The 24,971-nt window shown below is 61.0% G+C and overlaps 9 protein-coding genes across 9 annotated transcripts; 5 read left to right on the forward strand and 4 right to left on the reverse strand.

Annotated features, from left to right (window-relative positions):
* Positions 1-32: 32 nt before the first annotated feature.
* Positions 33-2,336, reverse strand: PAN0_002d0982 (TBC-domain-containing protein; the record flags this gene model as incomplete). The annotated part of the gene is made up of 1 exon (XM_014803149.1): positions 33-2,336. One exon carries the CDS (start codon positions 2,334-2,336, stop codon positions 33-35), a length of 2,304 nt encoding a protein of 767 aa, XP_014658635.1.
* A 1,484-nt stretch (positions 2,337-3,820) lies between these two features.
* Positions 3,821-6,240, forward strand: PAN0_002c0983 (cobalamin-independent methionine synthase; the record flags this gene model as incomplete). Its single annotated transcript, XM_014803150.1, has 2 exons — positions 3,821-3,825; positions 3,939-6,240. The coding sequence occupies 2 exons, from the start codon at positions 3,821-3,823 to the stop codon at positions 6,238-6,240; spliced, it is 2,307 nt and encodes a 768-aa protein (XP_014658636.1).
* A 636-nt stretch (positions 6,241-6,876) lies between these two features.
* On the forward strand, positions 6,877-9,537 carry PAN0_002c0984 (DUF726-domain-containing protein; the record flags this gene model as incomplete). The annotated part of the gene is made up of 1 exon (XM_014803151.1): positions 6,877-9,537. The coding sequence occupies one exon, from the start codon at positions 6,877-6,879 to the stop codon at positions 9,535-9,537; it is 2,661 nt and encodes an 886-aa protein (XP_014658637.1).
* A 379-nt stretch (positions 9,538-9,916) lies between these two features.
* PAN0_002c0985 (ubiquitin-like polyubiquitin-binding protein) lies at positions 9,917-11,269 on the forward strand (the record flags this gene model as incomplete). The annotated part of the gene is made up of 1 exon (XM_014803152.1): positions 9,917-11,269. The coding sequence occupies one exon, from the start codon at positions 9,917-9,919 to the stop codon at positions 11,267-11,269; it is 1,353 nt and encodes a 450-aa protein (XP_014658638.1).
* Positions 11,270-11,444: 175 nt separating this feature from the next.
* PAN0_002c0986 (uncharacterized protein) lies at positions 11,445-15,548 on the forward strand (the record flags this gene model as incomplete). The annotated part of the gene is made up of 1 exon (XM_014803153.1): positions 11,445-15,548. The coding sequence occupies one exon, from the start codon at positions 11,445-11,447 to the stop codon at positions 15,546-15,548; it is 4,104 nt and encodes a 1,367-aa protein (XP_014658639.1).
* Positions 15,549-15,574: 26 nt separating this feature from the next.
* Positions 15,575-17,110, reverse strand: PAN0_002d0987 (uncharacterized protein; the record flags this gene model as incomplete). Its single annotated transcript, XM_014803154.1, has 1 exon — positions 15,575-17,110. One exon carries the CDS (start codon positions 17,108-17,110, stop codon positions 15,575-15,577), a length of 1,536 nt encoding a protein of 511 aa, XP_014658640.1.
* A 270-nt stretch (positions 17,111-17,380) lies between these two features.
* PAN0_002d0988 (uncharacterized protein) lies at positions 17,381-18,445 on the reverse strand (the record flags this gene model as incomplete). The annotated part of the gene is made up of 1 exon (XM_014803155.1): positions 17,381-18,445. One exon carries the CDS (start codon positions 18,443-18,445, stop codon positions 17,381-17,383), a length of 1,065 nt encoding a protein of 354 aa, XP_014658641.1.
* A 237-nt stretch (positions 18,446-18,682) lies between these two features.
* On the forward strand, positions 18,683-19,759 carry PAN0_002c0989 (actin-bundling protein; the record flags this gene model as incomplete). The annotated part of the gene is made up of 1 exon (XM_014803156.1): positions 18,683-19,759. One exon carries the CDS (start codon positions 18,683-18,685, stop codon positions 19,757-19,759), a length of 1,077 nt encoding a protein of 358 aa, XP_014658642.1.
* A 50-nt stretch (positions 19,760-19,809) lies between these two features.
* Positions 19,810-24,198, reverse strand: PAN0_002d0990 (ribosomal protein L16a; the record flags this gene model as incomplete). The annotated part of the gene is made up of 4 exons (XM_014803157.1): positions 19,810-23,086; positions 23,146-23,177; positions 23,367-23,451; positions 23,597-24,198. The coding sequence occupies 4 exons, from the start codon at positions 24,196-24,198 to the stop codon at positions 19,810-19,812; spliced, it is 3,996 nt and encodes a 1,331-aa protein (XP_014658643.1).
* Between the last annotated feature and the right edge of the window lie 773 nt (positions 24,199-24,971).

A 24,971-nucleotide genomic window follows, 5' to 3' on the forward strand; every position in this document is an offset into this window, starting at 1 on the left:
TGCTGTTGATGCGAATGAAAGGGGGCAGGGGCTCATGCTTTGTTCTTGTAGCTGCCCTCGCCGCCTTGCTCGAAGGCTTGGGCGATCAGCTGCGACACTGCGCCGAGGTAGCCGTCGTTGGGCTCGTTGCGGAAGAAGAAGAGCAGCGATTCGCTCAGGCGCAGCACCTCGTCCTTGGTCAGCGACGGCCGTCCGTCCGAGTGCAGCTCAAAGAACCACTGGATGTTGGCCATCACGTCGTCCTGATTGAACATGACGGCGTCGAGTCCCGTCACGATGTCTTGCAGCGACAGCGTGCCTCGCTTCTCTCGGTCCCAGAAGCGGAACAGCCGCGCCACCGTTTCGTGCTCGGGCACGCGCCTCTCGATTCGCTCCTGGAAGCCGTTCGACACGACGTACTCGTCGCGCGCCCACGTCGCCACTTCGCCCAGGAAGAGCCGGAACGTCTTGAGGTCGATGCGCATCTCCTTGTAGTCGTTGAGCGTCTCCTCACCGCCCTCGGCGTTGCGATCTCGTGCGAGCGCCTTTTCCATCACCTCCTTCGGATCGTTGGCCACGATACCGGCGTTCGGACTCGCCTTGGTCTCCAGCGTGGCTCCCGGTGCGTGTCTCGCCCGGTAGATCGACTCGACCACCTGATCGTAGACGAGGCCGATCTGGTCCTTGGTGAAGCGGCCGTGGTCTTTGAGATTGCGGATCGCGCTTCGCTTGGCAAACAGCTCGATCTCTTGCACGATCTCTTGTCGGAAGCGGCGTCGTTCGCTCGCGATCGTCTCGTCGGTCACCACGCCAAACTCTCGGAACGCGACGACGAGCAGCTCCTGGAAGTTGGTGATCTGTCGGTGTCGCGGATTGGTGCTGTTCGGATGCGCGCTGTCGCCTAGCGATCGGAAGTAGCCTCTGATCAAGCTGATAAAGGCGCCGTCGTCCGTCACCTGCAGCAGCTCCTCGCCGTTGATCTTGAGGATGGCGAGCCCCACCTGGAAGAGCACCTTGGGCCCCATGGCCATGAAGCAGTCCACGATGCGGAAGGCAAAGATCATCGGCATCGAGTTGATGTAGAGCGACAGGAACCACGGCAGAGAGGCGACGCTCAGCTGGATGTCGGTCTTGACAAAGTGCTCGTGGATCATCGGCAGCGTACGCTGCACCAGGTTTTCGAACACCTTCTGGTCCAGCAGCGTGCCGGACATGGACTGGGTGTAGTAGCCCGGCAGCAGCCTCTCGCACAGGGTGTCGAGCAGCCAGAAGCACTGCTCCTCACTCATGTAGATGAGGATGGCCGCCACCACAATGTTCATGGCCTGGCAGTAGCCCAGCTCGGGATTCTTCCAGCTGTACGCCACCAGCACGCGGCGCAGCGTCTCGATGCCCTCGGGCGTCTGGTAGGCCGGGTATTCGGGCAGGCTGCGGTTCAGATCCTTCTCGATCTCCTCGGTGCTCGTGCTGGTGACGCCTTCGTATCGCTTGAGCAGCGCCTGGTACTCTCCCGCATGCGCGAAGCGGTTGTAGATCGATCCTGATGTCAGCTCCCAGATTTCGCCGCGAAGTCGGTTGGGCAGGCCGACCTGGACCAGGCGAAGGAATTGCGGGTAGCGCAGGAGTGTGAGGTTTCGACCGTGGGCGAGAAAGTAGTCTCGCCAGAGCTTCAGCTTGCTCTTTTCTCTGAGCTTACGCGCGTCGCCGGGGAAGCCGAACGTGGCACCCAGTCCCATCTGATACTTTGGCTCTTCCTTGTCGGCCGGTGCCGTGAGCAGCGCCTTCTCGTCCGTCTCGGATGCCGGTGTGTCTGCGGTGCCTTCCGCAGCATCTGTAGCGACGCGCTTGCCCTTGGGATCCGGTACGTCGTCCGTGATGAGGAACTCGCTGTAGCAGCCGGCAAGGAAAGGCTTGAGCAGTTTCATATTGCCGAGCTGCGCGCGGAGCTGGTCGCGGAGCACGGCACAAAAGTGCTCACAGGAGGGACGGAGCGCGTTGAGTTGCAGGATGACCTTCATGCCATGCCACACGACCATGCTGAGGGCGAAAACGGTGCCACGGGTGTTGAGGCGCTCCACGCGGCGGACACACCAGAGGGGCAGGTTCATGCGGCAGCTTCGGCCTCGGTCGCCTTGGCTTGCGAAGCAGAGGAAGGATTGTGTGAGCGTCAGCCGTCCAGCGTACACCTGATCCTCCTGCAGGCCGTCCTTGGTAGCAGCCGAGAGCGACAAGACGGCAGAGGTGATCTCTGCATCCACGATAGGCGATTCGCCGGCAGGCAGCGAGAAGGCATGTGCGAAGAGTTGTGGGCGAGTCGGCGATCGATAGTCGCGCAACGAGTGCGCAATCGTCGACATCCTGTACGATGACCACCCGGAGTGGACGACTCGCAACGGTTGCTGATGCGGACGAGATAGATGGAATAGGGTGGTGATATCAGCGAACCCTGGTAGCGGCACAGCACAGCATTCGAACCAACACGCTGCTGCTGCACCGTCAGCCTCAAGCGGCCCGAGCGCGCACCTCATCCAGGACCGCACGGCGTGCCCACGGCTACCTTCGTTATGTTACATCGCCATCTTACACATTTATCACAAGTTTCCCGGCTGTTCGACCTTTACTTCTAACAATGCCGTGAGGTTTCCGCTCTAACATCTGAAACGGGCGCTCCTGCGGGGACGCCATTCTTCCCAGGCCCTTTGCGCCAGGCTTTCCTTCGATCCAACAAGACGGGAGCGCTCCTTGATGGCGAGTACTCATGCTTGGCACATGAAGGGCCCTGAGCGCTTTGAAGGCAGATCTTTAGGCGGACTCTCGACCGAGAAGGAGAAGTGGGCTGGATCTGCACTGTGCGCACGTTGACCGTGGCTGGTCGGACCTCCCGAAGGCCTTGGAAGGGCTGTCAGTATCGATTTGGGATGCGCCATGCCCTGGTGGCAAAAGCTCTGCGTGGGTTGAAAGCCGACGCAAGAAGAAAACGGAAGCTGACTCGAATGTCTCTTGTCGGCAATGCCGCGACGCTGCAGGCGGAGGGCGACGCGAGCCAGGAGAGCCAGCCGAGCCAGGGTTCAGCGGATCACGCCTTGTCCAGCCAGTCGTTGAGTCGAGTCGTTGGCGGGCGCTGCCAGGCGCAGAAGAGGATGCGGACGCAAGGGCGGCAGACGACACATATTGGGTGCGCCTCAGCTGATTCGCCCTTGATTGCGGGTCGCGATCTGATTCGAGGCAGTCCAACACTGGTTGCGGGAGAGTGCGGGCGCCCCACCGGCGCAGGCGGAGCAACGCTTTCAAGAAGAAAATGCAAAAATCTGCTCGCTCGATCATTGGCTGGAAACGTGCGTCGCGCACACTCGCCCGCCGCCGCCTCCTCACACGGTGCTAGGACCAACAACCGACTTGACCGCTCCTCGCCTGTCGGCCAGCAGGAAGAAGAAGAAAAAGTTGACAGGAGGCCAGCAGACGACACTCGCCTCAGCCTGCAAGTCCCCCAACGTCTACTGTCTGGCCCTTCCAGCACGGCACCTCCGACCGTGGTCCTAGCGCGACAACGTTCTCACGCTCCCTGCCGGTCAGGCCATCTTGGGCATCCACGGCCCAGTTTTTCCTATTTGACCCCACTTCTTCTCGCCACGCTTCCTTCCTTCCGCTCCCACACCATCCACCCATCCTCCCCCCTCTTCCATCCGCCTTCATCCACACATATCCGTCCTTGTTGCGCTTTACTTCGCACTCAACAAGCTACACTTCTTGACCGTTCCCACGTCCGAGAAGTTCTCATCGCCTTCCTCACTCTTTCCGCACCATCCGTCTCCCCCGCTTCTCCCCGCTTCGATCATACAAAATGGCGTACGTATCTTATCCAGCTTCGGCTCCTCTTTCCGCGAGGTCTGTCCAGTTGGGTATCTGCCATTCTCGTGCATGTTGCTGACCATCTGAACCATTTCGTGCACACACGACAGTACTTCCGCCGTCCTCGGTTACCCCCGCATTGGCCCTCAGCGTGAGGTCAAGAAGGCCCTCGAGGCCTACTGGGGTGGCAAGACCTCCCAGGAGGAGCTCCTCAAGATTGCCAAGGAGCAGCGTCTGCAGACCTACAAGTTTATCAAGGACGCCGGCGTCGACGTTGTCCCCACCGGTACCTTCTCGCTCTACGACCACGTCCTCGACGCCTCCAACACCTTCAACCTCATCCCCGAGCAGTACGCCAGCTCCGGCCTCGATGCTCTTGACACCTACTTCGCCATGGCCCGTGGCCACCAGAAGAACGGCGTCGACCTCCCCGCCACCGAGATGCAGAAGTGGTTCGACTCGAACTACCACTACCTCGTCCCCGAGCTGAGCGAGTCGACCGAGTTCAAGATCAACAACACCAAGCCCATCGACGACTTCCTCGAGGCCAAGGAGGCCGGCTACACTGCCCGCCCCGTCCTCGTCGGCCCCGTCACCCTGCTCGCCCTCGGCAAGCCGGGCAAGGACGCCAAGGACGCCGAGCTCGACCCCGTCTCGCTCCTCCAGAAGCTCGCCCCCGTCTACGGTGAGATGCTCGCCAAGCTCGCCGAGGCTGGCGCCGAGTGGGTCCAGATCGACGAGCCCGTCCTCGTCCTCGACCGTGCCCAGCAGTACGCCGCCGAGTTCAAGGCCGCCTACGAGACCATCGCCAAGGCTGCCCCCTCGGTCAAGATCATGATCGCCACCTACTTCAACAAGCTCGAGTCCAACCTCGAGATCGTCAAGACTCTCCCCGTCGCCGGTCTCCACGTCGACCTCGACCGTGCCCCCGAGCAGCTCGAGGACGTCCTCGCCGCCTTTGCCAACACCGAGCACGTCGTCTCGCTCGGTCTCGTCTCGGGCCGCAACATCTGGAAGACCGACCTGAGCGCCGCTCTCGAGACCGCCCAGAAGGCCGTCAAGGCTCTCGGCGGCAACGCCAGCCGCGTCCAGATCGCCTCGTCGTCGTCGCTCCTCCACACCCCCATCACCATCGCCAACGAGAAGAAGCTCAGCGCCGAGGTCCTCGACTGGTTCTCGTTCGCCAACGAGAAGTGCGCCGAGATCGCCACCCTCGCCGCCGCCCTCCGCGACCCCAGCTCCGCCGCCGACGCCCTCGCCGCCAACGAGAAGAGCATCAAGGCCCGCCGCGACTTTGAGAAGAACTCGGACCCCGCCGTCCGCGAGCGCGTCGCCAACATCAAGCCCGAGGACCTTGCCCGCAAGTCGCCCTTCAGCGTCCGCAAGGAGGTCCAGAAGGAGCACCTCAGCCTTCCCGTCTTCCCCACCACCACCATCGGCTCGTTCCCCCAGACCAAGGAGATCCGTCAGTACCGCGCCCGCTTCACCAAGAACGACATCACCAAGGAGGAGTACGAGAAGTTCCTCGAGGACGAGATCAAGATGGTCGTCGAGAAGCAGGAGGCCCTCAACCTCGACGTGCTCGTCCACGGCGAGCCCGAGCGTAACGACATGGTCCAGTACTTCGGCGAGCTGCTCGACGGCTTCGTCTTCACCCAGAACGCCTGGGTCCAGTCGTTCGGCTCGCGCTACGTCCGCCCCCCCGTCGTCGTCTCGGACGTCAGCCGTCCTGCGCCCATGACCGTCCGCTGGTCGTCGTACGCCCAGAGCCTCACCAAGAAGCCCATGAAGGGCATGCTCACCGGCCCCGTCACCATCCTTAACTGGTCCTTCCCCCGTGCCGACATCAGCAAGGAGGTTCAGTCCAAGCAGATCGCCCTCGCCCTCCGCGACGAGGTCATCGACCTCGAGAAGGCCGGTGTCCGCGCCGTCCAGGTCGACGAGCCCGCCATCCGTGAGGGTCTGCCGCTCCGCCAGAAGGACTGGGCCGGCTACCTCCGATGGGCCGTCGACTCGTTCCGTCTCTCGACCTCGGGCTGCAGCGACGCCATGAACATCGCCTCGCACTTCTGCTACTCGGACTTCTCGCTCATCATGAAGTCGATCATCGAGCTCGACGCCGACATGATCTCGATCGAGCACTCCAAGTCCGGCGAGCACCTCCTCGGCGCCTTCAAGAAGGTCGGCTACCCCTCGCACATTGGCCCCGGTGTCTTTGACATCCACTCGCCCCGTGTCCCCAGCAAGGACGAGATGATCGGCCGCATCAAGGCCATGGCCGAGGTCCTCCCCAAGGACTCGATCTGGGTCAACCCTGACTGCGGTCTCAAGACCCGCACCTGGGAGGAGTGCACCGCCCAGCTCACCAACATGGTGGCCGCTGCCGAGGAGTGCCGCAAGTCCCTCGCCTAAGCGCGTCGTGGCATGCCGCCGTCACTGAGCACTCGTCTTTGCTCGACTCGCCCATGGACATAGCATCAACTGCTTCCGTCCGGGCTCAGCACGAGCATCGTGTGCTCTGTCTATCCTTTCCCCTCCCCCGCCTCTTGCTAGTTTTCTCCTGGTCATCCCTCGTTTTCTGACCAAGCCGCCTCTCCCTCGTCCCGCTCTCCCCTTCCGTCGTCATCGTCTTTTGCATCTTGTAACCCTCTGTATTCTGTACCCATTCAACATGATATCCCGCTCCCAAAAGCATTCAACATGATTCCAGTCCAATTCCAGCATTTCAACATGGACACCATCATCTTTCTCGTCTGTACATGTGTGGAGCCCGTGTGCGTGCGGCAAGTCGTGGATAGTCGGTGGTCGTACAGTATTAGCATCGTAGCCGTGAGTGCGTGTCAAGTGCGGAAGCAGGTTGTGTGGAGGGTTGACTATTTTTATGTGCCCGCGCACGGCCTCAGAGATTACGAGCCTCTTGATCCTTTGCCGTACCGCACGACCTTGTTTTCCTTCCTCTAACTCATCATCCTTCCTGCGACGACTCGAATTCGGTGTACAAGTTGGCGAACATAGGAGTGTCCGGTAGCGATACGAAGCAGTAAAGTCATGTTCTCCAAAGATCGAGCAAAGCCGTCGTCGTCATCCTTGGACCTCTCGTCGCTGCAATCCTACTCGCCCGGCTGGTCGCCTCATCTGCGACTTGCCACCTGCATCTCGCTCAAATATGCTGTTCAGCGGCACGTCGAAAGGGCTACTGCGCTGAGCCGGAGCGCAAACGCTTCAGCGACGTCGGCTGCATCGGGCAGCCCTTTCTACTCTGCTTCGCAAGAATGGTCAGACTACGGCGACAAGTTTCTGACCGCGACTTGCCAGCATCTCGGCATATCCGAATCATCGCTACCGCCAGGCCCGATCGGCCTAGAAGATGTACTTGCTGCAGCTCACGGCCGCTTGGAGCATGCCGACACTCGAGATCCGATCTGTCAAAACGAGCCGCAGTTTGAGTCGGGATCCGACCATGCACGCCGTTTCCCCAATTTGGACCTCCCGATCAAAGGCGTCGACGATGCGAAGAAGGAGCAGCTTGAAGCGTCTCCATCCGTCGAGAAGGCTGACGCGGATGACGCCTCGGTCTCTCTCGAGAATCTCAGGCTCGAGTCTTCTGCGACCCCCTCATCCCCTGGCTCGGATCACGCATCGGATCTATTCTCGTACGATCAGGATGCTCAAGAGCTTCCAGACTATTTCCGCAATCGAGAGGAAGCGTCCGAGCCCTCACAAACAAGCAGTGCTGATAGGAGACGGCTTCAACGGGCTCGCTCTCTTTCCAAGGCCACTTTGGCCTCGGCGGAACCGAAGCGCGTACAGGGTGCCATCGACCCTGGCTCCGGCCAGGAAATCGAAGTGGCGCACGAGCTCCTCCTCATCGCGCTCGGGCTTGGACAGTATAGAGCGCAGGATGGCACATCCACCGTCTTTGAGCAAGACTTTCTTTTCGGAGATACGCAGCTCGATCTTAAAGGCGCCGAGGTCGGGAACTCCGAAGCGAAACCTGCCGAGGCCCCTGCCTTGCCCCCGCGCCCTCAAAGAGGTGAAACTTCCGAGACGAGCTCGACGCTTGCCTCCAAGTCTCTAGCGCAGGTCGGCCCTACCGATACCAATGTCGGTCGCTCGGCGGGTGATCCGATGTCCAAGGTGACAGAGACTGGCCGTGTCCTGAGTGGCGCCTCGATAAGCGCCTTCAACTCGCTCAAAGTTGGGACTCTATCTGGCTGGAACAAGCTCTCGACTGCCAGCAAGGAGCTCGTCAACCCGCAAGCCTCGGCCAACCCGGAGACTAAGCCCGCCAACAAGGATGCAAAGCAGCCGGTCAAGCCGAACGAAGTGTGCCACTACGACGCCAGAGCTCGATCGCTGGTGTTTGTCGCGGTGACAGCCATGGGCATTCCGGGCCGACAGGTCTGGATGGCTGAAAAAGTCATGGCGCAGACCATCTACTTTATCATGAGCGAAGGTGATAAAGCTTCTGCATCAAAGCACGGCAAGGGCATCGTCGAGCAGCTACCTGCTGGTGCATCGCTCGATGCTCGCACGGGATCCATCACGCAAGCCTCGCAGCGCTCAGAGTACATGAACCAGCACTCTGGGTCGGTCGTGCAGCGCGAGCGGGAGAAAGTCTCGTGGGGCAAGTGGGCTGCCATGGGAGGCGGATTCATCGCGGGAGGTTTGGTGATCGGCCTGACCGGTGGACTGGCCGCGCCACTCATCGCGCCTGCCCTGGTCGGCCTCACCGGAGCATCGTTCCTCGCCACCTCGGGCGGAATCATCATGCTCGGCACGCTCTTCGGCTTGGGCGGAGGTGGCCTGGCGGGCTACCGCGTCGAACGCCGCCTTCGAGGCGTGTCCTCTTTTTCGTTTGCCGAGTTGGTGACCGAGGCACGCAAGGCGGGTGTCGCCATCCCGAGTCTGCATGCGACGGTCTGCTGCAGCGGTCTGATCCTCGAGGATGACCAGCAGGTTGTGCCTTGGAATCACGTCTTTGAAGGGGCAAAAGATGGACGCGATGCCTTCGCCATCGAATGCGAGGCCGAGATGATGCGGCTAGCAGGACAAGGGTTGCGCTCATACATGCTCGACAATCTGATCCGCACGGGCGGAACAAAGGCAGCAGAGGAAGTGGTCAAGAAGACGGCACTGGCCGGCATTGCTGCCATCACGCTGCCCATGACCGTCTTTAATGCCGCCTCAGCGACCCTCGATGGCGTCTTCGTCCGTGCCAAGACCAAGGCGCACAAGGCTGGTCTCATCCTTGCCGAAACGCTGCGGAACGAGGTCCAGGGCCACCGACCGGTGGTTCTGATCGGCACTTCGTTGGGAGCTGCCACGATTCTCACCGCACTCACAGAGCTCGCCAAGGAGCCCGAGCACACATCACACCTCATCGACTCTGTCATCCTCATCTCCGCACCCATCACTCCGTCGCCTGCGACGCTCCGCAAGGTGAGGACCATCGTCCAGCGTCGCTTCGTCAATGTCTTCTCCTCGAACGACATGGTGTGCGGAATCGCCGCTTGGCTGGGCTCGGGTGTTACGGTCGAGGAGCTCCGCGCTGGAAAGCTGCCCCGCGTAGCAGGCAGCCGCGCGATCGACGACGTGCCCGGTCTCGAAAACATCAACGTGTCCGACATCCTCTCGAGCCACTTTGAGGTCAACGATGCGGAGAAGCTCTCGGCCGTCCTCGCCCGATGCGGAGCGCTTGACGACTGATGTGCGGCTGTACCGGCATCTGACACTTGCTTTTCATACCTGCTGCCCACTTTTCCGTTGAAATGGTAGCATCTTCTTCTTCTCATGCCCCCTTTGCATCGGTGTGAGAAGCAACTTCGTTCGAGAGCGCTGAGCCGTCGGGTTTATCGTGCGAGAAAAGGGATGCCGAGGGAGAGCGTAATCTAGCGATTCATAGACTCACTGAGCAGCGGAAACTCCACATGCGCACAGCGAGGGCTCGGGGACGCGCCCGTGCCCGCTCAGCCGCCTTCCATGCGTAATGCGGTGTGGAGCTTTCCTCTGCCACAACCACATCGTCTTACTCCTCCATCCCAACAAAGTCTGCTGTTTGAGATTCTCCCCTCAATCTCTGCGCAACATGGCCGACTCATCGGACGCTGCTTCGCAGCTCAAGATCAACATCAAGGGACCCTCGGACCTGAAACTGAGCGTCAGCGTCTCGACGGATCAGACCGTGCGACAGCTCAAGGAAGAAATCGAAAAGCAGAAGCCCGACACACCTGCAGATGCACAGAGACTCATCTATGCCGGCAAGGTGCTCAAGGATGACGAACCGCTGAGCGTTTACAAGATCAAGGACGGCAACACTGTCCACATGGTCAAGTCAGCAGCGCGATCGGCCCCCACGACGGGCAACCCATCGGTTCCGGGAACGGCACCTTCGGCGACCGGATCGTCCGCCTCGAACAACGCTGCTGCCTCTCAATCGCAGGGAGTGCCATCCAACTTCTCTGCCGGCCAGAACTTCACCAACAATCCGCTTTCGGCACTCAACCGCGCCGACTATGCTGGCCCGCACATGGCCAGGCTGCTCAACGAGAGCGGTGGCGCCTTCGGAGGCATGGGCCTCAACCCGCGTGATCCCAACATGATGATGGGACTCATGCAGAATCCCGAGGTGCAGCGTCAGATGCGTGACATGATGTCGCGACCCGAATTCATCGACCAGATGGTCGCCATGAACCCGCAGCTGCAAGGCATGGCGCCGCAGATGCGGGAAATGATGCGTTCGGAGCAGTTCCGCGAGATGATCACCAACCCCGAAACCATGCAGAGGATGGCGCAAATGTCGCAGCTCATGGAGGGTGCTGGATTGGGAGGCATGGGTGGCATGGCAGGACTGGGCGGGCTGGGCGGGCTCGGTGCTGGTGGAGGCGGAGGCGGAGGTAACAACGGAGGTGGTCAGTGGCCGCCGCCCGGTGCCTTTGGCAATGCTGGTGACTCTCAAAACAGTGGCTCAGCAGCAGGTGGCAACTCGAACTCGAACAATGGCAACGGCGGTGGCCTCTTCTCCGGAATGGGCAATGACAACAGCAACGGACGCCGGAACGGCCAGGGCAACACGGGCATGTTCAGCGGCAACTTCAACGGGCTCGGCAACACGGGCGGCGCGGAATCAGGCGGACAGGCCCCACCAAACCCGTTCGCCGACCCTTCTTTCCTTCAGCAGATGTTTGGCGGAGGAGGCGCTGGAGGCTTCGGCGGTCTCGGTGGACTGGGTGGCCTGGGCGGGTTCGGCGCCGGCGCCCAAGCACCGCGAGATTCTCGTCCGCCCGAGGAAAGATTCGCTTCACAGCTCGAGCAGATGCAGGCGATGGGCTTCTATGACGGCCAGGCCAACGTTCGAGCGCTGCTCATGGCTGGAGGCAACGTGGAAGGTGCCATCGGCATCCTGCTCGACAACCCCAATCCACCGCCACGGGGCAACTGAGACGGCTGCCTACGCTCTCTCCTTCGATAAAGCAGAATAATTGCCCCTACATGTTGGTGGCGGCGAATCTAACCTGTTGCACTCGCGCGTCTCGCTCGCTTGTGTCACTTTCATCCTCTGAGCTGCTCTTCCCTCTCTGAAATCACGCGCCTGTGAAACAAACACGCCGACACGCATGCCCAAAGTCACACACACGCACGCACGCTTGCTCGCACGCACGCAGGCCCACGCTCAGGCCCACTCCAAGGACACGTCAATTCTTCCACCACCTTCCGAGTCGACCACCATTCAAGCATTCATCGACCGTACAAAGCAACCTGACATTCCGACTTCACCTTTAACTCTGTCTCCACTCCGAGGTCGTGACGCCAAGATGTCGGAGGCTCAAGACTACACCAACGATGCGATCGAGCACGTCGAACTAGACCAGGACTCGGAGCAGGACCATGGAGAGGACGAGATCCCCAGTGACGAGCTCGAATTCGCTGCTGAAGAAGAGCACGCCGCCGACGACGGCGCCGTCTCCGTCGACAATGCTCAGCCTGAGAGCGATCGGACCTCGTCGGAGAAGGAGGGCGGCGACCCCGCCGTCGACGAAGACGTCGCGCCCGGAAGCGACCGCGGCTCGTCGGAGAAGGAAGCCGAGGATCCGACGGCAGATGATCCTGTTGACGAGCTCTCAGCCGATCTGGCGGATTCCACCAGCGACTCCAAGCTCTCGGCTCCATCTACGCCATCCGCAGCAGCTGTGCGTACAGCCAAGGTGGCTGCTACGCCGGCTTCTGTCCGCAAGCTCGTCGGAGCCGCCGCTGCCAGCTCAACAACAGCAGCCCGCAGGGTCGTTGCTGGCGCACGACCTTCAGTGACAGGTGCTGCTGCTACGAGAGCCGGTCAGACTACTGCTGCAGGTGTGAGCCGTCCCGGCGTTGCAGCGCGACCCAGTGTTGCGGGACGACCGAGCGTTACGGGCAGTAGCACCACGGCTGCTCGACCCACCGCCACGGCTACCTCCAGGCCCGCAGTGGGCACTGCTTCCACGGCTGTACGTTCGGGCGTCGCTGCCCGGCCTAGCCTTGCAGCCGGCGCTCGTCCAACCGCCGCTGTGAGGCCGTCCGCTGCCGGTACCGCCTCCAGAAGTGCTGTCGGCGCCGCTAGGCCAACCACCACTACTGCTTCCACTGCGACCGCGACTGGTACAAGGACCACGGCGGGTGCCGTAAGGCCGTCCGCTGCTGCGACCTCCACAGCGGCGGGTGCGGCTGCGCGACGCGTTTCCGCCGTGCCGCCCTCCCCCGCTCGCTCCACTGCAGGTGCAAGCACAGCCACCGCCGCCCGACGTCCTCCCGTCTCATCTACTGCTGGCACCACGGTTGCGGCGAAGCGTCTCTCTGCAGCACCATCGAGCGCTTCTTCGGGAACGGCAGCCCCCGCCGCCGGTGCGGCGGCTCGACGGGCCTCCATCACAAGCAACTCCACCAGCACCACCGCTGCCCGTCCGGCATCCGCAGCACGACCAAGCTTGGCCTCTGCCGCGCGGCCCACGGCTACGTCCACCGCTGCTGCGGGGGCTGTCCGCCGAAGTATCGCGCCGGCCGGGGCTACTTCTACCTCTGCAGTCAAGGACCTGCAGGAGAAAGTCACAAAGCTCGAGGCGGAGCTGGCCGAGCAGAGCGAGCAGCTGAACCAAATGAAGTCCGATCTCGAGTCCAAGGACGAGGAGCTGCAGGCCAAGACTGTGAGTCTGTCTGCAGCCGAGGCCAAGCTTGCTGGCTCGGACGAAGCGTCCACCGAAGCCCTCTCCTCGCAAGCCCGGGTCCAGGAGCTGGAAGAGCAGGTAAAGACGCTCGAGGCAAAGCTCAGCTCTTCAGCGGACGAGCAGGCGGAACATGGCGCGGACCACAAAGCGACCCTCGCTGAGAAAGATGCGCTCGTCACGGCTGCAGAAAACAAGGTTCAGGAGCTCGAGGCCGAGCTCGAGAAAGCGCGCTCGGCACTCGAAGAAGCCTCTGCGTCGAAGGACGAAAACGCCAAGCAGGCTCAAGAGAGTCAGGCAGCGGCTTTGGCAGAGCTTCAGAGGCAGCTGGACGAGAGCATCAAGCAGGGCGAACACCATCAACAACGCGCACAGCAGGCTCAGGACGACGCGGATGCCGCTAAAAAGTCCGTGGCTTCCATGGAAGAACGCCTCAAGCAGCTGACACTCGACCACGACCAAGAGGTGGACCACGCAACCAAGGAGGCCGACAGCAAGCTGTCCGAGCACCGCGAAGCCAACGAAGCGCTTCAGAAGTCGGCCACTGTCGCCGCCGAGGCGGCAAGCAAGCGAGAGGCCGAACTGCTCTCACACACGGAGAAGCTCCAGCAAGAGCTCGATGCAGCAAACTCTAAATTGGCAGAAGCACAAGACCAGGCACGTGAAGCGGGCACGGCGGGTGAGCAGGATGCCTCCGCTCTTGCTGCCAAGGATGCGGAGCTCGCTACCTTGCGAGAGCAGCACGAGACGCTGCAAGCGAAGCTTGAAGAGCTTGTCGAACTTCAATCGCGCAACCAGGAGCTGCAGGAGCAAGTCGCGAAGCTCGACGAACTGCAAGAGCAGAACCAGAGTCTCCAGGCCAAGATCGAGAAGAACGCTTCTGCCTTTGAGACCCGTCTCTCCGAAGCCGTCGCCTCTGCGGAAGCTGCGGCTCTCGAGAAGGCCCAGAAAGCCCATCAAGAAGAGCGAGGCGCGCTGGAGTCGGAGCAGGGCGAGTCCTTGAAAGCGGCCGTCGAGCAAGCTCGGGCGGAAGCCGAGCAGAAGGCTGCCGCTGTTCTGGAAGATGCTGTCAGCAGCGCCCGTCGAGAAATGTCGGATGCGAACGCAAAGTCGCTCGAACGCGCGCTCAAGGAGGCCGAAGCGAAGCACGCTGAGCAGAAGGCAACCGAGATCGAGGCTGCGAGGCGAGAAGCCGAGGAGAAGCTTCGAGCAGAACTCCAGCAAGGTCACGAGTCCTCTCTGGAGAAGGCAGTGGCCGAACACTCCTCGCGCCATGACGAGGAGCTTTCGGTCTTGACGGCTGCGCACGAAACGGCTCTAGCCAAGGCGCGTGACGAGCATCAGTCGGAGCTTGCCGCGCGTAGCGAGGAGGCCGATGAGCGTGTCAAAGCGCTGCAGCAGAACTTGGACAAGATCCAAGCCGAGCTGGCCAGCCAGGAGGCGGTGTATGCCGCGAAGGTCGCTCAGGTCCAAGCCGAGCACGACCAAAAGGTGATGGACGCCTTCGAGAAGGCGCGTGCGGAGGCGGGCGACAACCACTCGACGGATCTGCAGACGCTCAAAGAGCAGTCGTCGAAGACCATCGAGCAGATGCGCAAATCGCACGCTGACGAGCTGGACGCCCTTCGGGCCGCGCATGCCGCCGCTGTCTCAGAGGCGGATGAGCGTGGCGCCGGCGAGCTCAAGCGCGTGCAGATGGAGCTTGATGCGTCGCAGAACGATTTCAAGAAGCTCAAGGAGATCGTGGCGCAGATGCAGACCGAGAAGGAGGCCAAGGAGTCGCGCATCCGATCGCTCGAGGCTGAGCTTGCCTCGGCTGCCGACGAAGCCAAGCGCTCCGCCTCGGACTCGGCGGCGGCTAGCTCGTCGGAGGCCGCTTCGCTGCGGAAGCAGCTGGAGCAGCTGGAGCAGGAGCTTTCGGAGGTTCGAAACGCGCACAACCAGTCGCAGACGGCATTCGTGGAGCAGTTTGATGCCATCTCGACGCAGCACGAGGCTGACAAGGAGGCGCTCCTGCAAAAGCACGTCGACGAGATCGGCGCTCTGACGCGCAAGCACGAAGAGTCGCTCGTGCCCCTCCGCGAGAAGGGCCTGCAGGATCTCGGGAAGCTCATGGACCTGCAAGACCAGCTCAACGAGGCAGGACGTGAGCGCGATGCTGCCAAGAAGGAGCTGGCGCTCCTGGCGTCCAAGGCGGCAGCAACCGAGCCCACCACGGCCGCGAGTCTGCTGGACAGCCAGGGCAAGGAGAACCAGGAGATGAGCGAACTGGAGCGCCTGCATGCCGCGCACACCGAGAAGATGGCGCTGCTGTCCAACCAGCACCACGAGCAGCTCGAGAAGCTGCTGGCCGACCGCCGTTCCGAGCGCGACGAGCTCGAGGCCGTGCGACGCGATCTGCAGAACGCCAAGATGGAAGTGCAGTTCCTCACCCAAAGCCAGGAAGACGCCGACAAGCTCAAGCACGAGGTGGAGCAGCTCGAGGAGCGGCTGCGCCAGGCGACGTCTGTGGGCGCTTCCGCCTGAAGACAAGGCGTGTTGATATAAGGTCTTTACTCGACGCTTGAATACAAGTACAGTGATAGATGGATGCGAACGACGTTTTCGACGGCGTCCTTGGAGAGAGGACGGGAGTTGGCGACGTTGCGAAAGGTGCACCACGTTCCCGAGCACGTCTGGTTGTAGGTGGCGATGTAGTCGGGGTGGGTTTTGGACAGGCCGTGTTCGCGAACGAGGAGGGTATGGACGAGCTTCTTGATGAGATTGCGATTCGTCTTGTCTATAGGCTCGTTGCTCTCGAGCGCGAAGGGCTCTGGCGATGCGGACTCGACCTTGACGCGTGCGACGTCGAGCAAATCCGAGCTGTCTCGAGGGGTAGTGACAGGTGCACGCATCGGCTGCTTGCCAAGATTGAGGCGAGGGAGGTCCGAAAGGATGCGGTCAGCGTGTCGCTTGATGGCCTTGGTCGGCGATGCGTTGCGAGCATCTTGCTCGTCACTGACGTCAGCACCGTGTGAGGGACTACCAGCGACTTTTTGATCCGAGCCCCGGCGCCGCTTCTCACCCCTCCGCCCGGGAGTGTGGGGACCCCCTGTGATCGTGGGAGGGACCACGCTCGGCGAGCGTGCGGGCGACACGGCTCGGCTACGTTCCGCTTGACCAGATGATCGCTTGGAGCGTGCTTGCAAAAGCGCAGAGATGGAACCGCGCGGAAGCGGATCGTCCGGACGAGGAGCAAGGGTTGCACTTGGAAATGGCAAGCCACCCAGCATGGGCAGCGTCAGGCCGGCCTGGCTGAAGACATCCTGCAGACTCTGCGAGCCGATGCTCTGCTGGCGGTGGAAGCTGCGCGACCGCGAGAGGTCACGACTTGAATCGGCGGCGAGCGGCCTTCGGGTTTGTACAGTGACCCTCCGACCGAGGACGAGACGGATGGACGTGGACGGAGCATCTGCTGAAGCCCGGTCGCCTTCGGTTGCTCGTACTGGCTGTGCAAAGATGGCAAATTCCGAGTGGGGCGCCGTTGGAGTGTGGACGGTAGCGAAGGGATCGGAAGCGCCATTCTCTGCGCTGGGAGCGTGTAAGGATGGCTGGAGCGACACGGTGAGCACCTGAGCCGAGCGTTCGTCGTCGGCGTCTGTGAGAAAGTCGGCTTCGAAGCAAAATATGCGCTGGAAGAAGGCCCAGGTGGCAGACTCTTTCGGGTCGATGTAGACGCGGACTTCTCCGCTGGCGACCCAGTGTGTCTGTCGCTGTGCAGGCAGGGCTGTTTTAGCTTCGGGCCCGCGATGCTTAGCTACGGATGCGATGCGTAACGGCTGGTTGCGAAGCATCTCGAGCGCCAAGCACAGGTCGGCTTCCGCCTCGTGAAGGTTGGCGCGTGCTCCATGGTGTTTGCTGTCGTCCTCAGCTGGCTCGCCGAAAGGATTGGAGTAAGAGACTATGGCAACTCCCGGGAGTTGTGTTCCGTCGATCAAGACGAGGTCACTGCGCCAAAGCAGCCTGGCTTTGGCACGCGAGCGTCGGGGCGAATGATGACTTTCAGACAGAGCATGGACGCCGCCAGACGAAGAGGCGAAGCTCTCCATCGCCTCACGGTCGTGTCATCAGGTGAGGAGGGTGTGAGGATGCGACAAGACGAAGATGGAAGCATGTGTGTGGGAGTCAGGATGGGCGGAACGAGAAGTCACGCGTCTGGACGCGCTCGGCGGTTGTCCGTGATTTTGGCGTTTCTTCCTCCACATTTTGACGGTTGCGGAAACACCAACTTTTCGCCCCAGAAGTCACACTCGGTCAGGGTCCACCTAGAGATGCGGATGAGATGCGGAACGAGATGCGGACAAGTTGTAACGTTGGGTTTACAAGGCTACCTTGTGAAGTGTGACAGGGTTGGTCTCGACAGAGGTAATTCCGGATGCTAACAAATTGGCAAATGGGGATGCAAAGGAAGAGCTAATGTGGTGCAGACGGCTCTGGAACGTGGTCGCGAGACCCGAGCGGAAGTTGCCCGGGTCGAACTTGGTCACAAGGGACTGCGGGATTGAGAAGGCCAACAGTTCCAGTTCGGAAGCATGTGAGCTGGCAAATGAAGGCTCGCGTATCCACGTCACTCGGAACAGGACCAATGGCTGGGAGGCTAGACTGTTCTGAGGAGAGCTCGTGTACTCGACGTCGGCGTGCGGCAGGTCAGTCACTTGCAGGGGTCGGATGTTGTAGCGGAGGTTGTTGACGTCCGCTAGCGACGAGGTGTCATGCAGGCAGTATACCGCTGCATACTCCAGGAGGAAACCAGCAAGTGCAATCCCGACCAGCTGAGCTTCCGATTGCAGCGAGTCAAGCTCCATCGGCTCTTCCGTCGTGGGAAAAGGAACAATGAGCACGTCGGCGGGGCCGCAGGCAAGAACGGCGTCTCGCACAGCCGTGATGAGCGAATTGACATGTGCGTCCGGCTCGATAAGGTTGGGCGATGCATGCTCCAGTCTTGCGCGGCAGTCGACCCACACGGTTGGAGAGTTGGCATCCGTCCAGAGCTCCGCCCTTCTGCTCACAATGAACGTCTGCGAGGAGGGAGTGTGGAAGAGCAGGCAGACTTGGCTCAGCGCCTCAGCTTCTGAGTGGGATCCATCCTCGTTGACTGCCTCGAGCTTGGAACCGACAGCACGCGCTTGGGCTGGTGTGAGGCTCAGAGCGTCCACAAGAGCGGCTCTGCGCAGCCCGAACGCGGTCAGCAATACCTGCAGTGCCAGCTGCAAGCAAGACGAGCGAGACGGTCTCGTCTTCTTCCCCTCTGCTGCGGTTCGGATCGCGTCGGAAAGGTGCTGCGCCAAGTGCACCACCGCTTCCGCTTCGAGCATGCCGGACTCGGTCGGCCCCGCATCAGCGAGGAAACCTCTCGCCCGCTGGATTGCGATTCGCTTGGACATAGTGGTCGGCCCTCAAGGAGCAGCAGAGGAGACCGTCGGCTCAAAAGGAGAGCGACGGCCGACTGGTGGCTGGCGCCTCCAACGATGAGCGTCCGATATCAGGGATCTGTGTGGTGGGAAGTGTAGTAAGACTTTTGGAGAAAATGCGGGTCGAGCGCACGGGCATGTCCACACGCTCAGCAACTTTTCTTGCCAGCTTTCTCTACCTCCACCTCCACGACCAACACGATCATACGAATGAGCGCAGCCAAAGGCAAGAGTTTGCGCCTCAGCTTCAAGGGCGAAGCGCCCAAGAAGCGCAAGAGAAGCCATGAATCATCATCGGGCTCCCGCAGGCACAAGACAGGACGGAGCCACGCTGACCGCGGCGGCATTTCGGACGTGGAGGATGTGGGTGGGGATGAGCAGGCATGGGTCTCTGTCGAGTCTGAGCTTGACCTGAGCGGGCCTTGCTTCATCTTTACACGGTCGCGGCTCGAGCCGCACGCTGCGGTCCATTCTGTAGCCTTCCAACCAACCCTTCAGAGTGTCGAAGCAGCCGCTGTGCTTCCGGGATCGGGTCTGGCATCGAACGACGATATTGCCACATTGCACGCCTCCGACCCGAGGCTAGCAGAGGAGCTCGAGGGCGCCGAGATCGTGCCGTCGAACGAGTCATTAGGCATGGATACAGATACGATCACACCGCAGTCTGTCTACCAGGTCTGGGTGGCTACCAAGGTGCCAGGAAGCGAATCACCCGCGCGCTTCACCTTCAAGAGTGCCGAGGGCAAGTTTCTCGGCGCGGACAAGCACGGTACTCTCAGAGCTTCGATGGAAGCACGGGGCCCACAGGAAGAATGGACCCTGAAGACCGCTGCGGGGCCAAGTGGGCAGCGGCAATGGATGCTGCGCTCTGTGCACGGACAATACCTAGCGCTCGATCAGGTCGCTGGCGGCAAGACGGTCGTCCGAGCAGATGCGGAAAGGTCAGAGGCGTCGAGCGAGGATGCTTCCGCACTTTGGAACATCAAGGTCCAATGGAAGCATCGACACGCGGCCCGTCACGCTTCAGACGATGCTGATGCCCAAGGCCTTCGTCGCACAAAGGCAAACGACCCGACCGCACTCCAACACAACGCTCGAGACCAAGCCATCTCTCAGGAGCTCGACACCTTGCGCTCTCGTGCAGGCGCCCAGTACATGCCCTCAAATTACGGAGCGAGCATGTCGAAAGAGGAGCGCCGAGCGCTACGCAAAGCGCAGAAGGAGGGCAGACTTGCGGAAGAGATGCTCGATCGGCGCACCAAGCTCAAAAGCGACAAGTACGCCTGAAACATTTGATCGTAGCTACGACAGATGGTGTGCAATTGCAATGGCATTGCTCAGCCGTGCTGCGACAGATCGAACGGTGTGATCCACGCAGCGAGGTCTTCGTCGACCACGCGACCATCCGCACTGCGCTTGGCCAGGCGACGTTTGACTTTGGCCTTGAGACGGTGACGCTTGCCCATGAGTGCTTTGTCCTGAGCATCAAACGAGCCGTCGCCAGCGAGTCCGTGCTCGAGCAGGTGAAAGTCGTCGACATCCACATCTGGGTCGTCATCGTCGCCAAAGTGGTCCTCATCCCCCTCTCGATGAATCTCGGTCGAGCCGGAGAACCGAGAGGGTCCCGACAAGCTGAAGCGTGGATTTGAGGATGCGAGCGATGCAGTCGAGGCATTGCCCAAACCGCCCGTCTGCGACGCTAGAGCGGATCCCGCTGCCAGCATTGCCTTTTGCTTGCGCACAAACCCTTCGTCGTGCCTCTCGATGGCGTGGTGGAGGTCGCGCGGTGAGTGGCGCGCAGTCGACCCCGACGAAGGGCAAGCAGCGCTGAATGCATGGGATGCGTGTAGCACTTGGGCAACCTGCACCAGGATCACGGGCAAGGCAGGAGGTTGTCGCGAGAGTTGGATCAGTCGTCGCGTCGAGCCCCTTCCCGCGTACCAAGCGTCGAGACGCCGGGACTCGTGCTTGATCGCCCGATACGTGTCCGACTTGAGCCATGCACCTGCTTCCTTCGAAGATGCGGAGGAGGACCCCGACGAGACGGGAAGAAGCGACAGACACAAGGCCACGTGTGCCGGAGAAGGATGCTTGGGCATGCCAGCCGAAGTGTGTGCTGCCTTTGCATATTCGCCGACTCCCATGCCGAGATCGACCCTGGTCGGTGTGACAAACTCAATCTCGGCACGAAGCAAACATCGCCCCGGTCGATGTTCGCTTGCAGCTGCTACATCCTCTGGACTAGCCTCGACTCGGGTGTTTCCGTACCAAGCCAGTGCCCGAAGCAGGTTCTTCCACGAATGAGCCCGGATGACGTAAAAGCTGCCGGACGATCCATCGCCTGCGCTTCCTTGAGGGAAAGCGGCGTCAAGCCCGGCAGTATGGCTGGCCTTTCCTGCAGCACTCAGCACGATCGAGGCCGGAAAACGCGCCTTCTGCCCGGACACGGAGGTTGAGTGCGAAGACGTCGACAAAGTCGTGGACGACTGAGAAGGCGAAGGCTGAGCGGCCTTGTCCAGGTTCGGTGCGAAGGGGAGACTGCAGTAGCCAAAGTCGATACCAGCTAGAGCGCGCTGACCCTTCTGCTCGGGAGCTGGAGAAGAGCTGGCGACCCTCTCGTCTCTTGTCGCTGTCGAAAGTTGAGAGCTTACCCGCTTGGGTATAGAGTACGATGCCGGAGCGAGATCGGACGGATCGGACGAAGGATCGCCGGATCCAGCAGGCGTGCGAACAGCGTCGTAGGGGTTGTACCACTCCGAGGAAGGCGAAGGAAATTGATCCGGCGGGAGCGGCTCGACCGACTGGGATGGCTTGGAGCTCGAAGAGGACGATCTTTGTTGCAGAGCGGGGCGCGGTGGATCGGGAATAGGCTGTACTTTAGCTCCACCCAATGCTCCGCTCGTGCTCGGATCTGGTGCGATGTTGTGCAGGCTGTCCGAGTCACCCGGATGTGTTTGCGAATTCGAGCTGTCGCTGCGAAGCGTTGGAGTCTGTGGCAGAGGCCTGCGTGCGCGCGATCCAGACGAAGCCGGTCGTGTCTGAACGCGATGCTCTTCCAGAGAGGCTTGCTGCATCTGGAGCGCGAGTCGGTAGGCTTCGTCATGGCCGGAGAATCGCCAATATTCCGCTTCGAGATCGCCTGCCGCGACGGCTGAAGATGGTCTAGAGGCGGGTTCTGGCGATGCTGATGTTGAGCCAGGACGCTGGGGCGTCGGAAGCTGTGCAGCAGTGTCCTGGGAATGCCCGCGTTGCTCTAAGAATTCAAGCAAGGAACGTTCCGCGCTTTCGCGTCGAGCCCACTCTTCCTCCTGCTCCTGCAGACTGATTTGAAGAGCTTTGCGCTCGGCATCACGGAGTGACTCGATGCGTTGGAGACGTTGTTGCTCGTGCATCTCGGAAGCCATCTTGGCGGCTTCGAGCATCTCCGATTCTTTGATGGCGTCTTGGTCTCTTTGGCGCATGGCGTGCTGGCGAGACTCTTCGAGCAGTACGTCCTCGTCATTAGCGTGGCGCTGCGACTGCAGTTCGGCTTCTCGACGACTGTCCTCGATGGCTTGAAGCAGGAGAGCTTCCTCTTCCATGGCTAGTCGGCGCCGACGTTCCTCCTCCTCGGATGTGATGGCATAAAGGCGGTCGAGTTCCTGCTGCTCGAGAGGTGCGCGGCGGCGCGACTCTTCTTCTTGCTTTGCAGTCTGCAACGAGGCCTGGATGGCATCTTCCAATTCGGCTCGGCAGCCTGGACAATCGTCGAATTCGTGTCCTGGCTCGCCATGACTTGCTGTGGGGGCACGGCTATCGATGATGGGTTGTGACGGAGTCTCATCGCTTACATCTTCTGGCCGTGCTGTAGTTCGGTTCGGAACGGATCGAGTGCCCGCGATGTCAGTGTGGTGGGTCCTGTCTGGAAGCGGCTGCTGGTGAGAGTAGGGTTTGGGGTAGGCAGCAGGTGCATTGGCAGTGAAGAGCGGGTCACCGGGTCCAAAGCTGACCCGACCCGGAGCACTGCTCGAGGAGGGACTATGCACTGAGAGCGATTCCTGAGCTACGGAAGGCACTGTGAGATCGTGCGGGTTCTTGAGACGCGGAGGAAGGGGTGCGCTCGATCGATCAGCGGGTTCGGGTAAAGGTGCGGGTGCGGGTGATGCCGCTGCATGCCACCGGGGATGAAGACTGGGCGGTATCTCGTGAGCACTAGACGATGAAGGAGAGCGCTCCGTCAGCCTGCCCATTGGCGTTTCCAGCCGTTGGTAGGCTGGCATCGATGAAGCCGGCATTGATGGTGCCTGTGTCGGAACGGGAGGCAGAGCAGGGGCTCCAGCTGGCACAGGGATGTAAGTTGTGCTGTTCCTCATGGCGGGCGAACTTGGCGGCGCTTGCTCGTCACGCAAGCTGGTGCTTTGGTGCGGCGGCGGTGTGAACTGCACGTTGATCGATCTCAGAGAGCCTGCAAGACGATACGCGGCGCCATGACTAGAGAGGGAGAGATTGATTAGACGCGGGTCGAAGGTGCGATTTGCGTCGATCCAGCGCCTCTTGAAGTGCCGATCTGGAGTCTGTAAGCTGGAATGCCAGCACAAGACCTCCTCTAGGCGGCCTCCGTTGACCACGCCGGTTCTGAAGGTTTAGTTGAAATGATGATGGTGGGGTGGGATTGCGCTCAAGGCTGTGCTGACCGACCGCCAAAATGTGGAGGAGCCTCGACGTGCTGTGCAGCCAATTTGAGCGTGCAGGGTCCGAAAGCGTTCCGCGCCGCAAGGCTGCTCCGCCTTTCTTGCCTGCCGGTTGACCTCTCTCTCTCAATGTGCACATCTGGCTGGCAAGGGAGAATGCCGTTCTTCGTCTCGGACTTGCAGCCGCGGCAAGCGCAGGATCTCCAACGCGTTGCTCGTCGCACTGCCTTTGCACCGCTCTGCTTTTCTGTGTAATGTCTGGGCATTGCGGTGAGCGCTTTTGAGTCCTGTGAATGCGAAGGAGGAGGACTATGGGTGATGCACCGTATAAACGGCAGGGAAGAGAGTATGAAGTACAAGGTGGCTAGCAATGAAGGGTCAAGGATTGCAGTTTGCAGCATGCACGGTTCCGCACGGCCTCGGCTACGAGAGCACGGGCGCTTAGTAACCGTACGAGGCAAGCTGGGCGTTGACGTCCTTGAGCTTGTCGGCGGTGGCGGTCTGGGCGGCGGCGCGCTTCTTGGAAGCGGCGACCTGGCGCTCGTGGTAAGCCTGCTGCTTGACCTTGCGCTTGGCCTCGAGCTTGTCGACGGTCTCCATGTGGTTCCAGCCGACCTCGTGCGAGATGCGCTTGATCGTGGCGAACTTGCGGCCGGGCTTGAGGCGGAGGACGCGGAGAGCGGCGGGGATGACCATCAGCTTCTTGCGGTCGTAGGGAGGGGGGACACCCTCGTAGACCTTCAGGCGCTGGAGAGCGGCGGCACCACGGGCGGTCTTGTGGGGAAGCATGCCTCGGATGGCCTTGTAGAGGATGCGCGAGGGAGCACGGTGGTGGAAGGGACCGGCCTTCTTGGGGTTGACCAGGTGGCGCTTGTGCAGGTAAGCGTGGTACTTCAGCTTGTTGCGGAAGAACGAGCCCGAGACGTTGATGAGCTCGGATCGCACAACAACGACCTTCTGGCCGGAGAGGAGCTCCTTGGCCAGGGTGGCGGCGAGACGACCGAGGAGGTGTCCCTTGCCGTCAACGATGTATGGGTTTGCCTGCTGGAGGGACATCTGCGAATGTATGGGAAAGAAGGGCAGGGTGTCAGTACTGTTGCTTCGACCAGCAAGCACGAGTTGTTGTGGTTCCGCATGACCATCTCTACGCAATCGCTATGATTCCCAGACGACAAGATGCACACGGCGCTGATGAGCCAAGTCGGAGGGGCCTTCATGCCATCGCGTATCTGAATGCTTCTGCTGGGGTGTCGTGGTCAAAGCTGCCCAGTCGAACGGCTCTGCACACACGTCCACCGACAGCATAGCTGCAGGGCACTTGGCCGAGTGAAGTTGCAGTAAAGCTGGCGATGGAAGCTGTCGCGTGATGATGCTTTCGACGATGCAAGTTACGGGTCTCTGCGACGAAGCTGAGGCGGATGCGTCCTTTGGTCTTTCCGAAGTTGGTGCGCCATCTGCAACAAGCCTTTCCCTCCAGACAATGAGGTCCAGAACAACACGAAGGGACTCGCCATGGAAGTTGGACCATCAACCTGCAATCGTTCCACGCGAGTAGCAGCGCAACGCATCGCGTGGTATCAACAGTGATGTTTCGTCGTGGCGGATGACGGCGCATGCACATCCTGCTGCGGGGAATAAAGATGTCCGAGGCCTAGTCCACCATGGCATCTACCTCCTCCATCCTCCGAATGCAATGCGAGCTGTCGACATATGTGTGCGTGCAAATGATGCTGGAGTCGACGGATTCATACCGAGATTGTTGGTGTGGTCGACTGCGTGTAGAGTCGAGCGTGATGCGGAGAGATGGTCGGTGGCGGTATATGCGTAGA

The sequence above is a fragment of the Moesziomyces antarcticus genome, assembly GCF_000747765.1.
Source record: "Moesziomyces antarcticus DNA, scaffold: scaffold_v10002, strain JCM 10317, whole genome shotgun sequence".
Taxonomy (NCBI): Eukaryota; Fungi; Basidiomycota; class Ustilaginomycetes; order Ustilaginales; family Ustilaginaceae; genus Moesziomyces; species Moesziomyces antarcticus.